This window comes from Coregonus clupeaformis, chromosome 15, assembly GCF_020615455.1.
Source record: "Coregonus clupeaformis isolate EN_2021a chromosome 15, ASM2061545v1, whole genome shotgun sequence".
In the NCBI taxonomy this organism is placed as follows: Eukaryota; Metazoa; Chordata; class Actinopteri; order Salmoniformes; family Salmonidae; genus Coregonus; species Coregonus clupeaformis.
Genome location: NC_059206.1, coordinates 42,458,161 through 42,474,279, shown reverse-complemented (window position 1 = coordinate 42,474,279; position 16,119 = coordinate 42,458,161). Strand labels below are relative to the sequence as shown.

Genomic DNA, 16,119 nt, shown 5'->3' with positions numbered 1-16,119 from the left:
CAACCTGCTCTCAGAGCATTTCGTATTATTCTGTATGTAAATCCAGGACACTCCATTTAGTATGATATGTTACGTTTCGTATGGTATTTATTAATTTGGGGATGTCCATCACTTGGGCTGTGGCGGTCATTACATTTTGTCAGACGGTTATTGTCATGCAAAAGACTGCCACAGTAATTTACGGTTAATTAACATAAACACGTTTAGCATCTCCAGGCCTCCACGACTTTGGAACATCTACATTTAAAAAAGTCTAATAAATCAATGTAATATACACCATCACAATAAATCCATTATTTATTTTAGGCAAGTCTAAAGAAACATTATGATATGAAGAAAATGTATTTTCGAAGAACAGAATATGAGTTGATCTACTGTATGTTATTTGGCTATGCACCATGCCATAGGCTTGTTCATTTAGCTGACAAAATATGCTTATAAGTCCCGTGCCATTATTTTATTTTATATGATTTTATAGTAAGAACAATATACACTACATGGCCAAAGGATTGTGGACACCACTTCAAATTAGTGGATTCAGCTATTTCAGCCACACCTGTTGCTGACAGGTGTATAAAATCGAGCACACAGCTTTGCAATTTCCATAGACAAACATTGGCAGTAGAATGGCCCGTACTGAAGAGCTCAGTGACATTCAACGTGGCACCGTCATAGGATGCCACCTTTCCAACAAGTCAGTGTGTCAAATTTCTGCCCTGCTAGAGCTGCCCCAGTCAACTGTAAGTGCTGTTATTGTGAATTGGAAACATCTAGGAGCAACAATGGCTCAGCCGCGAATTGGTAGGCAACACCGCCGGGTTCTGTAGCGCGTAAAAATCGTCTGTCCTCGGTTGCAACACTCACTACCGAGTTCCAAACTGCCTCTGGAAGCAACTTCAGTACAAGAACTGTTCGTTGTGAGCTTCATGAAATGGGTTTCCATGGCCGAGCAGCCGCACACAAGTCTAAGATCACCATGCGCAATGCCAAGCGTCGGCAGGAGTGGTGTATAGCACGCCGTCATTGAACTCTGGAGCAGTGGAAATTCGTTCTCTGGAGTGATGAATCACGCTTCACCATCTGGCAGTCCGACGGACAAATCTGGGTTTGGCAGATGCCAGGAGAACGCTACCTGCCCCAATGCATAGTGCCAACTGTAAAGTTTGGTGGAGGAGGAATATTGGTCTGGGGCTGTTTTTCATGGTTCGGGCTAGGCCCATTAGTTATAGTGTAGGGAAATCTAAACGCTACAGTAGTCCCCTGTAGCTCAGTTGGTAGAGCATGGTGCTTGCAACGCCAGGGTTGTGGGTTCGTTTCCCACGGGGGGCCAGTATGAAAATGTATGCACTCACTAACTGTAAGTCGCTCTGGATAAGAGCGTCTGCTAAATGACTAAAATGTAAATGACATTCTAAACGATTCAGTGCTTCTAACTTTGTGGCAACAGTTTGGGGAAGGCCCTTTCCTGTTTCAGCATGACAATGCCCCCTTGTACAAAGGGAGGTCCATAGAGAAATGGTTTGTCGAAGATCAGTGAGGAAGAACTTGACTAGCCTGCACAGAGCCCTGACCTCAACCCCATCGAACACCTTTGGGATGAATCGGAAAGCCGACTGTGAGCCAGGCCTAATCGCCCAACATCAGTGCCCAACCTCATTAATGCTCTTGTGGCTGAATGGAAGCCCCCGCAGCAATGTTCGAACATCTAGTGGAAAGCCTTCCCAGAAGAGTGGAGGCTGTTATGGCAGCAAAGGGGGGACCAACTCCATATTAATGCCCATCATTTCAGAATGAGATGTTCGACAAGCACTACTTTTGGTCATGTGGTCCTCTGTAGCTCAATTGGTAGAGCATGGCGCTTGTAACGCCAGGGTAGTGGGTTCGATCCCCGGGACCACCCATACGTAAAAATGTATGCACACATGACTGTAAGTCGCTTTTGATAAAAGCGTCTGCTAAATGGCATATTATTATGAATTCTAGCTAGATGTTAGGGGTAAGGGGTTAGGGGTTAGGGTTAAGTTTAAGAGTTAGTTTAAAGGGTTAAGGTTAGGGTTAGGGAAAGGTTAGCTAACATGTTAAGTGGTTGAAAAGTAGCAAAAAAGTAGTAAGTAGTTGAAAGTTGCTAATGCTAAAGTTGTCCGTGATGAGATTCAAACTCGCAACATTTGGGTTGCTAGACAGTCGCGTTATACGATCACCCATCAGACCACTGCCTTAAGTAACCATATGTCTTATGTAACCATACCAAACATAACACATCATACTAATTTGGGTGTGCCGAATTTACGTTTGCTATGTTACATCTAGTCTATGAGACCAGGCTGTCATGAGAGTAAAGCATAAATCATAGTCCACAGACACGCGATAGTCAGGCGTCTCATTGTGACATAGCAACGTGTCCACCATCGAATGTGCACCTCCCAACAACCAACATGGCTCTGGTACACGTCCTCTATTCATTTAAATGTGTTGACAGTTGGAGAAATTGCTTGAGCTGCGCAGAGAATTCGAAAAGTTTGAAAGCCAACAGTGCAAAATTCTAAAACACTGCTGTGAGTAAGCATACACGTTTTGGACTATGATATACGCTTTAGACTTTAGGGTCCTTGAGGAACGTATACATTGTAAATCACAATTGTTATGGTATGGGGGTGTATTGGGGAAATCAATGACCGTAAAATGTTGAATACACTCAAATTAATCATGGAAGCTTCTTGAATTGAATTGATCCTGGAATTAAATGTTGTTTATAGGCTGCACATTTAATTGAATATTGCAGAGCCAAGAGCTGTTGATTGAATGAGGCTGCAGTGAGCAGCAGCACAGTGTACAGCCAAGGAGAGAAGAGAGAGGGATGGGGTGGAGTAAAGACAGCTACAGAGCATTGGGTGAAAATATGTGAGGTAATGCTAGCTCAAAATATTCAGGTGGCATTACAAAACAGAGAGAGTGAGGGATAAACTACCTTAATTAATAATAGTGTAGTGTGTATACAGAGCCCTTTCTTTGAGGCTCTGGCAATTATAATGAAACATAATTAATGGAAAACGTTGTGCATGATATTCTTGAAGCAATTGTATTATTTGTGTCCCATGTCTTAATGTACAGTGGATATACACTGAACAAAAATATAAACGCAACATGTAAAGTGTTGGTCCCATGTTCCATGAGCTGAAATAAAGATCCCAGAAATGTTCCATACGCACATAAAGCTTATTTTTCTCAAATTTTGTGCACACATTTGTTTACATCCCCGTTAGTGAGCATTTCTCCTTTGCCAAGATAATCCATCCACCTGACAGGCATATCAACAAGTTGATTAAACAGCATGATCATTACACAGGTGCACCTTGTGCTGGGGACAATAAAAGGCCACTCTAAAATGTGCAGTTTTTGTCACACAACACAATGCCACAGATGTCTCAAGTTTTGAGGGAGTGTGCAATTGGCATGCTGACTGCAAGAATGTCCACCAGAGCTATTGTCAGATAATTGAATGTTCATTTCTCTACCATAAGCCGCCTCCAACGTTGTTTTAGAGAATTTGGCAGTACATCCAACCGGCCTCACAACCGCAGATCACGTGTAACCACGCCAGCCCAGGGATCGTCTGAGACCAGCCACCCGGACAGCTGATGAAACTGAGGAGTATTTCTGTCTAATAAAGCCCTTTGGTGGCGAAAAACTCTCTGATTGGCTGGGCCTGGTTCCCCAGTGGGTGGTCCTGGCTCCCCAGGCCCACCCATGGCTGTGTCCCTGCCCAGTCATGTGAAATCCATAGATTAGGGCCTAATGAATTTATTTCAGTTGACTGATTTCCTTATATGAACTGTAACTCAGCAAACTCGTTGAAAATGTTGCATGTTGCGTTTATATTTTTGTTCAGTATATAAGGTAGTGCCATTCGAATCTAACCTTAATGACTTTAATTGAATTATGTAGGGGTGGCTCCTCACTCACTCCAATGATTGATATTTACTGGAAACAAAGCATTAACATGGGATTGAACCTCCTCATTAATACTTAATCTTAATTAAGGCTTGTGTGTCTAGAGTGCTCAGGGAGAGGGGGCGCTGCCGACAGGCCATGGGGAGGGAGGGTGAGGGTGTGTGTAGGCTCTAGGGGAGGGGCAGCTGTGTGCTGCTACCTTAGTATCCACTCTCCTTTCCCCTCTTCCCTCCTCTCTCCCCCTCAGTGAAGCTGTAACTCTAACAATGATGGAGTGAGCAGGTAAGGAGGATAGAGAGTCCCAAAGCACAGTGGGTGGGCTGCTGCCTTCCTCTCCACGCAGCAGGGTTCTGCTGTAGACACACTGAGAACACATGGAGGGGGGAGCCTCTGGCTCTGACCTTATTTAGTGTACACTCCTTAGGGTCCTGAGCTCAGTCCCTAAGGATGCCTACTTATGCCAGAGAAAATAGCCTGCGTCTCGCGCCACTGCACCGGATCCATAACAAGTCTGTATATTCAGATGATTGGTTCATAGAACTTACAGTATACAAATGAGTTCACTTGCCTAGTCCCTTGTTCAACATTGCAAAACACTACACATTGTACGCCACTACATATAAGTGTGGATGGTTTATAGTTCAAGTAAATGAGACAACAGAGATTTTATACGTTACAACCCTCTTGTTGTTAAGCTATCTTTAATTGTAATCGCTCTCTATCCTTCTATCCATCTCTCTCTCTCTCTCTCTCTCTGAGCATATCTTGTGATTTGCTCAGAGCACCATTATGTTTGGTGTAACCTTTTAAACAGCAGCCCAGTCTTCAAACTGAACTCCTCACTCAGTCACAAGCTACTGGATACACACCACATGCCTGCAGCCTCCCATTTATCTCTCTCTCTCACTCTCTCTCTCTCTCTCTCTCTCTCTCTCTCTCTCTCACAAACACACACACACACACACACACACACACACATACACACACATTCCTTTACACACAAAGGCACATTCTTGCAGTATGTCTAGTGTAAATAATTTTAGTACCGGGGGCTTTTAATGGAATATGAAATCTATCAGGCCACAGGTTTTTCTTAATCCCATAGATATTGTGCATCTTGGGAATACATAATGCATGACAGAGCTCTACTTGCTGCATCTGTACTGATGTCAGTCAGACTGTTCATCTTTTCACTTTTGGCTTCACCAACTACCCAGCACTCCCTTGTGCTCAAACTATGATTCACTGCATGACCAACAACTGTTTCCTTGTTCTTCTTTGATATATAACAACTCCTCTCCCCAGTAATATGTGAATATATATTTCAGTATGTCAGTGATTTAGGGAGCTGTTAACTCTTTACACGCGTGGGAATTGGTCAATATGGATAGGGCTAAATTGAAATGTTTCTTACAGAAGAAATATGAAAAGCATATGGTAGAAATGGAAAGGGAACAGTTTGGAAATTATGGGGAAATTATTAGACCAAAGTTGAGGACACAACAGTTCACCTGACACAAGACTGAATCCAAACATTACACTATTGATTTTATGTGCATTTTTACATTTAGTGTACTTTTCAACACATTTGTTGATAACAAAATCTGAAAATACTCTGGATGCATTCAGTAACATGATAAGACTATTCCTGGAAAATATGGGGTAGGTGCAACATAAGGAAAACAATTGCAAGGGTTTGAGTGAGAGGACTAACTGGTGTCTCCAAGTGGCCACACCTCTCCAAAGTGTGCACTGTTCCTAAATAATTTCAATGCACTTTTATGACTCAAAGAAGAGTCCTCAACTATAAGGTGCTTTTTTGAGCTCTCCTAACTGTGCCGTTGAGGAACTAGAGCAAGCACACTTGTAGTTGTTTTGTTTGGAACACAACCCTGTATCCCCACCATCACACAATTACTATTGTGAGGCGTCACTGTATCACAACAGGCCGTGATTGGGAGTCCCTTAGGGCGGCGCACAATTGGCCCAGCATCTTCCGGGTTTGGCCAGTATAGGCCGTCATTGTAAATAAGAATTTGTTCTTAACTGACTTGCCTAGTTAAATAAAGGTGAAAAAATGTATTTAAAAAAAACAGCCCAATATTAATTAGCAATCTGGGTCAGGTGGGCATAATTTGAAAGCTTGTTCTATTGCCAACATGACTAGCTAAGTTATAAAATAAGATCGTACAGTGTTAGGCTTTCACAAGGCAATTCAGAGAAACAGAACGTAATTGTGATGTGCATAGAAAGGAGTCATGAGTGCATTCAGGTGTGTGTTCTGAGACAAATATTCTTCACAACAGACAAACAGGCTCATTCTGTTCAGAACAACCCAGGGTATGACACCATGTCATCTTGTAACTGTACATCAAACATAGTGATCATAAACATTGACACTGTATATGACATGAGTTTTATAATATGGAAATGTCAAGTGCACATTTGGACTCATGGGTGCTTGGCTTGCTTGTATGACTGCGATCTGGACTCAGGGGTAGACCTAACATAGTAAACAAAAATCCGGGACACTCCAATTAGTATGATATGTTACGTTTGGTATGGTATGTATTAATTTGTGGACGTCCATCATCCATTTGGTATGATATGTTACGAATTACAATTCGTATGATACAGTATGTTATGAATTCCAATTCCAATTATATGTTACGAATTGCAATTCGTACAGTATGTTACGAATTTGCAATCCGCAAATGATATGCTACGAATTCCAATTTATTGTGGCTAAAGTTAGCTAGCTGGCAAACACTAACATTAGCTAGGTGGCTAACGCTAATGTTAGCTAGGCTAGGGGTTAGGATTGGGGGTAAGGTTAGGGTTAAGGTTAGGAGTTAGGTTAAAGGGAAGGGTTAGCTAACATGCTAAGTAGTTGAAGGTAGCTAAAAAGTAGTAAGTAGTTGTAAGGTTGCAAATTAGCTAAAATGCTAAAGTTGTCCGTAATGAGATTTCCTTAAGTTAAATTCTGTCTTATGTAGCCATACCAAACATAACATATCATACTAATTTCCGTGTCCCGGATTTTTGTTTACTATGTTATGTCTAGTCTATGAGACCAGGCTGTTGTATGACATCAAAGCAGTATTTATTATCATCCTTAACGACTCATTAATTTACAGCATTTCCCTCACTCAGACGACAATTTTTTTTGCCCAATTAGTGGGAGGGATGGGGGCAACTTCTTGTCTCGTGCGGTGCTCAAGTTCAGAATGGCTGTCAGTCAAAATCCTACTGAGCTCTGATGTAATTTATAGCATTTTACTGTACAGCCACTGCATTCCAATTTAGGTGCTTATCAGTGCCCAAATATACGCGTATATGGGTACAAGTGTAAAGGGCTACAGTCATCTTTGGTTTTGCATTTTGCATTTTGCATTTCATGTGTTTTAGAGGTTTGAAACACAAACATTCACAACAAATTGCATTTTTGGAAGCATGTGATCTTGACAGTTATGACTGTGGCCCCCATGGCTAAACATTTTTCAGAGTTCTGCTAACAGAACTGACTCCCATTCATGAATTTGGAAAACATCTTAGAAGGAAAATAAAATGTATCCTAGGGGTTTGGATAATACACAGCTGACATCTCCGAGGCAGCACAAACAATTGGGTCTTGGTCTGGTGGCAAAAAACTAAGAACCACAAGATTGTATATTGCGTAATTTAATATGCCTCTAAAAACACAATCTTGCAATCATAGAAAGAAAACAGTGAAGTTGTGTTTTGGGCAAAGCCAATGTCAGGCAGGCTATGCTTTTACTCCCATTGCTAAAGCTCAAAGGTAGAATAAATATGTCATCACTGAGCTTAAGAGATGGGCTTAAGAGATGTACTCAACCTATCAAGTCTATTTTGTCGCTTAGTCCATCTGTCCACACTGACAATTGTTCCTGTTCATGGTTATGTTCAGTGTAACATACCGTGGAAATTCCCTGAAACGTAATACCTTTCATTTGTGATACATTTCATATTCATCTGACTTTTATGGTTTTTTTAACTGTGCATAGTTCCAGGAACTCATTTAGTGCTTATCATGTGGGCAGTAACAGTTCTCTACTCATGCTAAGCTTGAAGTGAGAGAGAGAAGACTTGCTCAGTTTTCCTGCGGGATGAGAGTTCAAGTGCATGTCTTTGACCTAGTCTCCAGTCCATGTTTACACAACATATAAACCACACCTTTGGCTGCTCCAGTGGAGATCTGAACAACTGCCACAAATAATTTTAATCTACACTACAGGGTCAAATCCTGTTCTCATTTTCAATTAGTTTTTGTAAACATATTATTTTCTTTTTTGGAAGATTTAGCAGTTAAAGCAAATCATATTCACAATCAAAAATTGACTAATTTAACACCATCTATGAGATAGCGTTGAAAGGATCCTGTGAGATTGCTGGTTCATTGTTTGTTCAGCTTTAGCCCAACGTCAGCCTCTTTCTTTTATATATCAATAGGCTGTGTCTTACATCAGGGAACAACAATTTTCTCATTATTGCCTCTTCTCTCTCCCTTTCCATCCCTCCTCTCTACAGAGTCGTATGGCAGAGAGCCTGCGTCTGTTTGACTCCATCTGCAACAACAACTGGTTCACCAACACCTCACTCATCCTCTTCCTCAACAAGAAGGACCTGTTGGCCGAGAAGATCAAGCGCATCCCTCTGACCGTGTGCTTCGCCGACTACAGAGGTCAGAACACCTATGAAGAGGCGGCGGTCTATGTGCAGCGGCAGTTCGAGGACCTCAACCGCAACAAGGAGACCAAGGAGATCTACTCGCACTTCACCTGCGCCACAGACACCAGCAACATCCAGTTTGTGTTCGACGCCGTCACGGACGTGATCATCCAGAACAATCTCAAGTACATTGGGCTGTGCTAGGACTGGGGATAGGGTGGGGAGGGGAGAGAGGGCTGCATGGCAGCAGCAGACCCATTCGCTACCAGGCCCGTTACACACAAAGCCTGTCTGTCAGTCTCTTTGAGGAAGTGAAGGAAAGCGAGAACCTGCAAGGTGGAGCGAGGGGGTTGGGATAGTCAGGGACGGCTATAGGATCAACTGATCTGCTTGAAATATTAGAGTTGAGGGTCAAAGGTCAAGATGGGATTTACCCAAGGTCAGCATAAATGTGTTTGCACTGAATATATGAGTATGTAGAGACACACAAAAACACATGTACACACACATCCTTATGTTTGCTCACACACAAGGACTTGGGATCAACTGTCAAGCACTTGTTTGGTGTGGAAACAATGGAAACTGAAGACAGCTACATCTACCCTCTGCCTGTCAAACCTGGTATTGAGCAGGAGTTCTTTACTGGCAGTTTCAGAGTTATGTTTGTCATTTTAGGTTGTTTGATTTGCCTCAGTCAATTAATGCTGCTTTACGAGAATAATTTTTACCAGGCAAGTTATAGGGAGATGATGAGTCACAGGTGTCCTGGGAAGATGGTTGGAGGACATTACTTATGTCGCAGGGTTTCCATCCAAAGGAGAAAACTGCCACAGTCGAAAGCTAAAGTAAAGAGTATTTTCTACACACACTGTATCTCTTTTCTTGAGGGCTAAATGGCTCTTTAAGGTTATCTGTTTGTCCCTCTACATTTTGTTTTGTTTTTTGTTTAAAAAAAGATTAGGTTTGTCAAACCTGCCCTTTAGAGCAAGTCTCTGACATACCAGTTGAGTGTTACACTCCATAGAGTGGATGGTGTTCTCTAAGATCATTCCAGTTTCCAGCAACAAAGACATAAAAAACAGTGCCAATTTTAGTGTAAATAAAAATAGATCCCATCAATAATGTTACCTTTTCAGTTTTATTGACAGAAACATTAAAACATGCATGATTCTGTTACTTTGGGATATTGATAATTTGTTCTTTTGGATTTGTTTTCTGTTATTTTAGGCTTAACTAATATATTCCCCAAAATATATATAAAAGTCAAACACTGTGTACGATTGTACAGCTGTTGTCTAAGAGGAAGTTTTGAAAAGAGTTCTATAAATTGAGATTATGATGATGATGACAATGTTGATGATGAAGATGGTGACGATGATAACGCCAATGACAAGCTCATTACAAACCCAGCATGAGATGATAGAGTGGGTCGGGGGAGGATTAAAGGGAAAAAAGTTTGAAGACTGAAAAAATATGAATGCGAAAAAACAAACGCTTCAGTTTAATCCTCCTTGCGCTGGCTACATGGAAATTGTTATAGTGGGTATGATGTGTAAATATACTGTAAGGTTCACTCTGTTAAAACGATAAATAAAAGGTTGAGTTGGAATACTGTAAGTGAGAGAGAGAGAGAGAGAGAGAGAGAGAGAGAGAGAGAGAGAGAGAGAGAGAGAGAGAGAGAGAGAGAGAGAGAGAGAGAGAGAGAGAGAGAGAGAGAGAGAGAGAGAGGAAAGCTTTGCTCTACTTCTCTCCTCCAACCCTCACCTTTTCAACGAAGAGAATGAAGTGCAAACAACTCAGCTAAGGGCTTCAGGCTTGACTTTACAGGATGTTCACTTCAACAAAAAACAACCCATTTAGCAGAACAATAAAAAGAAAAATAATAATACATCAAATTAATTATGCAGATTCTGGTTGTGCAGAGAATGTGTTTTTGGGTGGTGGTCATGGGTAGGGTGGGAGTATACAGGGAAATACAGTACACACTACTATGTTTCAGATCTTTATGAGAACAGGTTCCACACACTGCTGATGAAGCGCTGGTATTATGTTTTACTGTATCTTATGCCTTTAATTCTAATCTCACACCACACCCGCCATTAAATATTTTCAAAATGTTGAGTGGGACATGCTGTTCCTAGACCATCTCTCGCTCTTCTCTTCAAAATCCCCATCAAAAGAGCCTGTTCCTTCTCTGGGCCACAATGCTACACTACCAGGGAGGGACAAATAATTAACACACAATTAGAGTAGGCAATTAAATTACTGGTAAATTGATTTATGTGATAAATTGTTGCAGCAGAGATTTTACAGGGTGGCAGAGGTGGTTGGGATAGCCAAACATTCCACTCAGAGCACAAACTCTGTATGACCCCGATCCTACTGCTAATGGTTCCACAGGTCATTGTTTGGCCATCCACAGCGCCTGCTTTTTAAGGCTGGTTTACAGTCCGTCAATCGACATGTCTGTAGACAATTGTCGTAGTGACATCATGAAAATCCATTGTTGTCCGACATCAAACTTGTAATTGTTGTTATGAAAGGCCGGTTTATAATTGGTCTAACGACATGCCTGTAGACAATTAGAATGCGACAAGTGTTGCTGGTCAAAACAACATTTAATCTATACTCCGGTGGAATGTCTGTCTGTAGACCATCGCTGCAACTGTCAGTTTCCTTATCTCACAGACATGAAAAATGTTGAAGTCTCTGCGACTGTCGCAACGTCCGTTGTTGTGGTTACCGGACTGCCACAGCAACCAGACCAAATCCTCTGTGACAAGTTGATGCAGGAGTTCTAAAATTCTCAGAAAGAATGAGCTACTTGTATTTCGTCACGCTGTGGCAGTAAGTGATTTTCTGTAAGCTCGCCATTACCTTGCAAATAATAATGTTGTTATGGGTTTATTTTCTTGTAATAAATAATAAAAAGTAGCTAAAATTAAGACGTTGTCAGCTATCCTCTGGTCATTATTTGAACTGGCTAGCCAGCTAGCTAACTAGCTAGCAATGAACCAAAACATTGTTTAGAAAATTGCTTTTAGTTGCCTGGCTTGCTGCTAGGTTGACATTTACCGAATTAAATTTTAAACGGATGGGTTTTAAAACAGAGAAAGTATGCTATTTCGAGCACCTGTCCGCTGATGTCATGCAGAGGCTGTCGTTTTGTGTTTATACTTTTTCATAACGATGACAAGTTTGGTGTCGGATGACAAAATAATGTTTATGACGTCGCTACGACAATTGTCTACAGACATGTCGATAGACGGACTGTAAAGCAACCTTTAAACTTTTTTCATGTCAGTGCTACAAATAAACTGACAGTCGCAGCGACAATCTACAGACATTCCACCGGAGTATAAATGTAATGTTGTTTTGACCAGCGACACTTGTCGCATTCTAATTGTCTACAGACATGTCGTTAGACCAAGTATAAACCGTCCTTTACATAAAATGTATAGCAGCAGAATCTATGCATTATTGCTTCATTAAGTAAGCTCACATGGAATGATTGATGTTGCTGAAAAAGAAAAGTAATTTATGTTCCAGCTCATCAAATAACGATGGATTAAATGTGTTAAAATGCAATGCATTTGAATCAATAATGTATTAAGTTTCAAGTGTTTTTATTAGTTGTATGTACAGGATACGCATGGCAGACATCGTACAATGAAATGCTCACTTACAGGTTCCTTCTCGAACAATGCAACAACAATAAGAAATAATAAAAGATAAGAATACGAACATAAAGTAAATGGCTAAGTAGAATATAATAAATATTTTTGCATAAGTATAATACAGGAAGGCATAATTCATAGTCCAATATTTACACGTGTATTGGAGAAGGGGGGGATGGGGGCCAGTATATAAACTGATCAATATAATAACAGTCTGGTAGCAGCAGTTGTGATGTGTGTGTAGCATGAATGTATATGTGTTAGTGTATGTCTGTGTAGGTGTGTGCATGAGTGAGTGCATGTGTGCTAAGGTGCTTAGAATCAGAGCAGGTGGTCAGTCTAGCTCAAGTCTTCAGCAGTCTGATGGCTTGTAGATAGAAACTATCTCTGAGCCTGTTGGTATCACACCTCATTCTCCGATACCATCTGCCCGACGGTAAGGGAGTGAACTGCTCGTGTGTGGGGTTTTTGATGATGCTGCGTGCCTTCCTCAGGCACCGTTTTGAGTAGATGTCCTGGATGGGTGGGAGCACGGAATATATCCATCCCTAATTTCTACATCTCAAATTGTGCTGATGAGGTATGCAGCTCTGAGGGTGAGGATGCTCAGTCTGACCCTCAACAGGTGACCAGAGTCTACCATTCCAGACTGGGGACCGGACAGTGGCTGTCAGAGCCATGCCTGATTACTTAATCTCAACCCTGACCTGCTGACCATGTAGCCGCATATAGTTTTAACCTTGTTGAGATCAAAGCCTCATATAGAGCGAGAGAGAGAGAGAGTGAGAGCGAGAAAGAGAGAGAGAGGGTCTCCATCAAGACTCCTATTTTGTGAGTATGGTTATGGAGTAATAGTAATAGTGGGCATTTGTTTGAGTTGTAAAAATAAATGAATTCCAGTGCAAAGAAAGCAGAGGCCTGCTGAAACCATACCCTATGACTGTCATGAGTGATACTGACTGAATAAGAGACTAGGCGAGAGTGGGGTAAATTGAGCCATTTTAACATTCAGCATCACACTGTCAAGGGAAATATAGTATTCATTCTAACAAAGATATCTGCCTTCGGAAAGTATTCAGACCCCTTGACTTTTTCCGCATTTTGTACGTTACAGCCTTATTCTAAAATGGATTAAATAAATACAAATCCTCAGCAATCTACACACAATACCCCATAATGAAAAGTGAAAACAGGTTGTTAGACATTTTAGGAAATGTATTAAAAATAAAAAACTGAAATACCTTATTTACATAAGTATTCAGACCCTTTGCTATGAGACTCGAAATTGAGCTCTGGTGCATCCTGTTTCCACAACTTGATTGGAGTCCACCTGTGGTAAATTCAATTGATTGGACATGATTTGGAAAGGCACGCACCTGTCTATATAAGGTCCCACAGTTGACAGTGCATGTCAGAGCAAAAACCAAGCCATGAGGTCGAAGGAATTGTCTGTAGAGCTCCAAGACAGGATTATGTCAAGGCACAGATCTGGGAAAGGGTACGCAAAAAATTCTGCAGCATTGAAGGTCCCCAAGAACACAGTGGCCTCCATCATTCTTAAATGGAAGAAGTTTGGAACCACCAAGACTCTTCCTAGAGCTGGCTGCCCGGCCAAACTGAGCAATCGGGGGAGAAGGGCCTTGGTCAGGGAGGTGACCAAGAACCTGATGGTCACTCTGACAGAGCTCCAGAGTTCCTCTGTGGAGATGGGAGAACCATTCAGAAGGACAACCATCTCTGCAGCACTCCACCAATCAGGCCTTTATGGTAAGAGTGGCCAGATGGAAGCCACTCCTCAGTAAAAGGCACATGACAGCCCGCTTGGAGTTTGCCAAAAGGCACCTAAAGACTCTCAGACCATGAGAAACAAGATTATCTGGTCTGATGAAACCAAGATTGAACTCTTTGGCCTTAATGCCAAGCGTCACGTCTGGAGGAAACCTGCCACCATCCCTACGGTGAAGCATGGTGGTGGGAGCATCATGCTGTGGGGATGTTTTTCAGCGGCAGTGACTGGGAGATGAGTCAGGATCGAGGGAAAGATAAACGGAGCAAAGTACAGAGAGATCCTTGATGAAAACCTGCTCCAGAACGAGGGCGAAGGTTGACATTCCAACAGGACAACAACCCTAAACATACAGCCAAGACAATGCAGGAGTGGCTTCAGGACAAGTCTTTAAATGTCCTTGATTGGCCCAGCCAGAGCCTGGACTTGAACCCGATTTAAAATCTCTGGAGAGACCTGAAAATAGCTGTGCAGCAACGCTCCCCATCCAACCTGACAGAGTTTGAGAGGATCTGCAGAGAAGAATGGGAAAAACTCCCCAAATACAGGTGTGCCAAGCCTGTAGCATCATACCCAAGACGACTCAAGGCTGTAATAACTGCCAAAGGTTCTTCAACAAAGTACTGAGTAAAGGGTCTGAATACTTATGTAAATGTAATATTTCAGTTCTTTATTTTTAATAAATTAGCAAAAATGTCTACAAACCTGTTTTTGCTTTGTCATTATGTGGTATTGTGTGTAGATTTATGAGGGGAAAAAACAATTTAATCTATTTTAGAATAAGGCTGTAACCTAGCAAAATGTGGAGAAAGTCAAGGGGTCTGAATACTTTCCGAAGGTAGCAGGTAACCTAGTGGTTAAGTGCGTTAGGCCAGTAAATGAAAAGTTGCTGGTTCAAATCCCCAAGCCGACTAGTTTAAAATCTGTTGATGTGCCCTTGAGCAAGGCACTTAACCCCAAATGCTCCTGTTAGTCACTCTGGATAAGAGTGTCTGCTAAATGACTAAAATCGAACCCTGAAAATAATATGAATTAATGTAAACATTACAGTTTTGAAAACATAGCTTGTCCAAAAAAAGTGGTCTCTTGGCACAACTTACCTTGGGTATGGGGTAAGTTAAGCTGCCTACACATTTCTGTACTGAATGAAATATTACCACTACCTTTTTAAAACCATGTCTATCTTTATTTCCCAAACACAATTCAACACAATCACAATTGCTGTTTTGTCTTTTAAGCATTTTTAAACATATTTAACACAGGCTTAACACCTAACAAAGACTTTGTACTTTTTTGTTTACACTTTTAACATAGGCCAGGCCTTGCTGTTACCTCATATCCCAGCGATAATGCCTGGGAAGAAAACACTTCAATTTGCTCAAATTGCTATTGGCTCAAACTTTGGCCACACCAAGGCAAACATTTTGACTATATTAGCCCACACAACTACAAGGATGTACTTCCATTCTAGGTTCAGGACCTCATATTGAAGCTTAAACAGACCCCAACACAATAAAATAATTTGACTTGGTGGAAATCTGTTTGTTTTATTACCTAACTTGCTTACCACTTTTTCCATGTGGTTTCTTCCTTCACAGACTCCATGAAATTATGACTTCTTCCTAAACATTTGGTCAAATTATGAATTTTTGTTATGGTTTCCTGGAAACAAGGGTGGCTCAACTTATCCCTTATGCTCAATTTACCCCACTCTCCTCTACAGAAAACATTTGAGTTACTGGATGAGAGGAGAGCTGGTTATGCGTGTATAATTGAAAGCGTATGGAGAACAAACAGACAGGACCGTCAATGTTCTCAATCATCCATCCATCAAGGAAATATAATTTTAATCAAAATATGTCTTACAGTAGATCCCATGGCAAAGGAAAGAACCACTGTGGTGTCCACAGCAGATTGACCATCTATAGAGTGAATGTTCACAATGTTGTTTGTGGGTAAAGTGGAAACAATGCGGAACAAAGCGAGCAGCCATACATGGAAACAAGTTATGCACTC

The 16,119-nt window shown here is 41.4% G+C and overlaps 1 protein-coding gene across 3 annotated transcripts in view; it reads left to right on the top strand.

The window, feature by feature from the left end:
- Positions 1-10,421, top strand: part of LOC121582415 (guanine nucleotide-binding protein G(z) subunit alpha-like) — a 34,001-nt gene extending 23,580 nt beyond the window's left edge. For all 3 annotated transcript variants that reach the window (XM_041898172.2, XM_045225149.1, XM_041898173.2), the window contains one exon: positions 8,500-10,421. In XM_041898172.2, the coding sequence (XP_041754106.1) occupies positions 8,500-8,844 (345 nt within the window). In that variant the 3' untranslated portion in view covers positions 8,845-10,421. The remainder of the gene's footprint in view (positions 1-8,499) is intronic.
- The last annotated feature ends 5,698 nt before the right edge of the window (positions 10,422-16,119 follow it).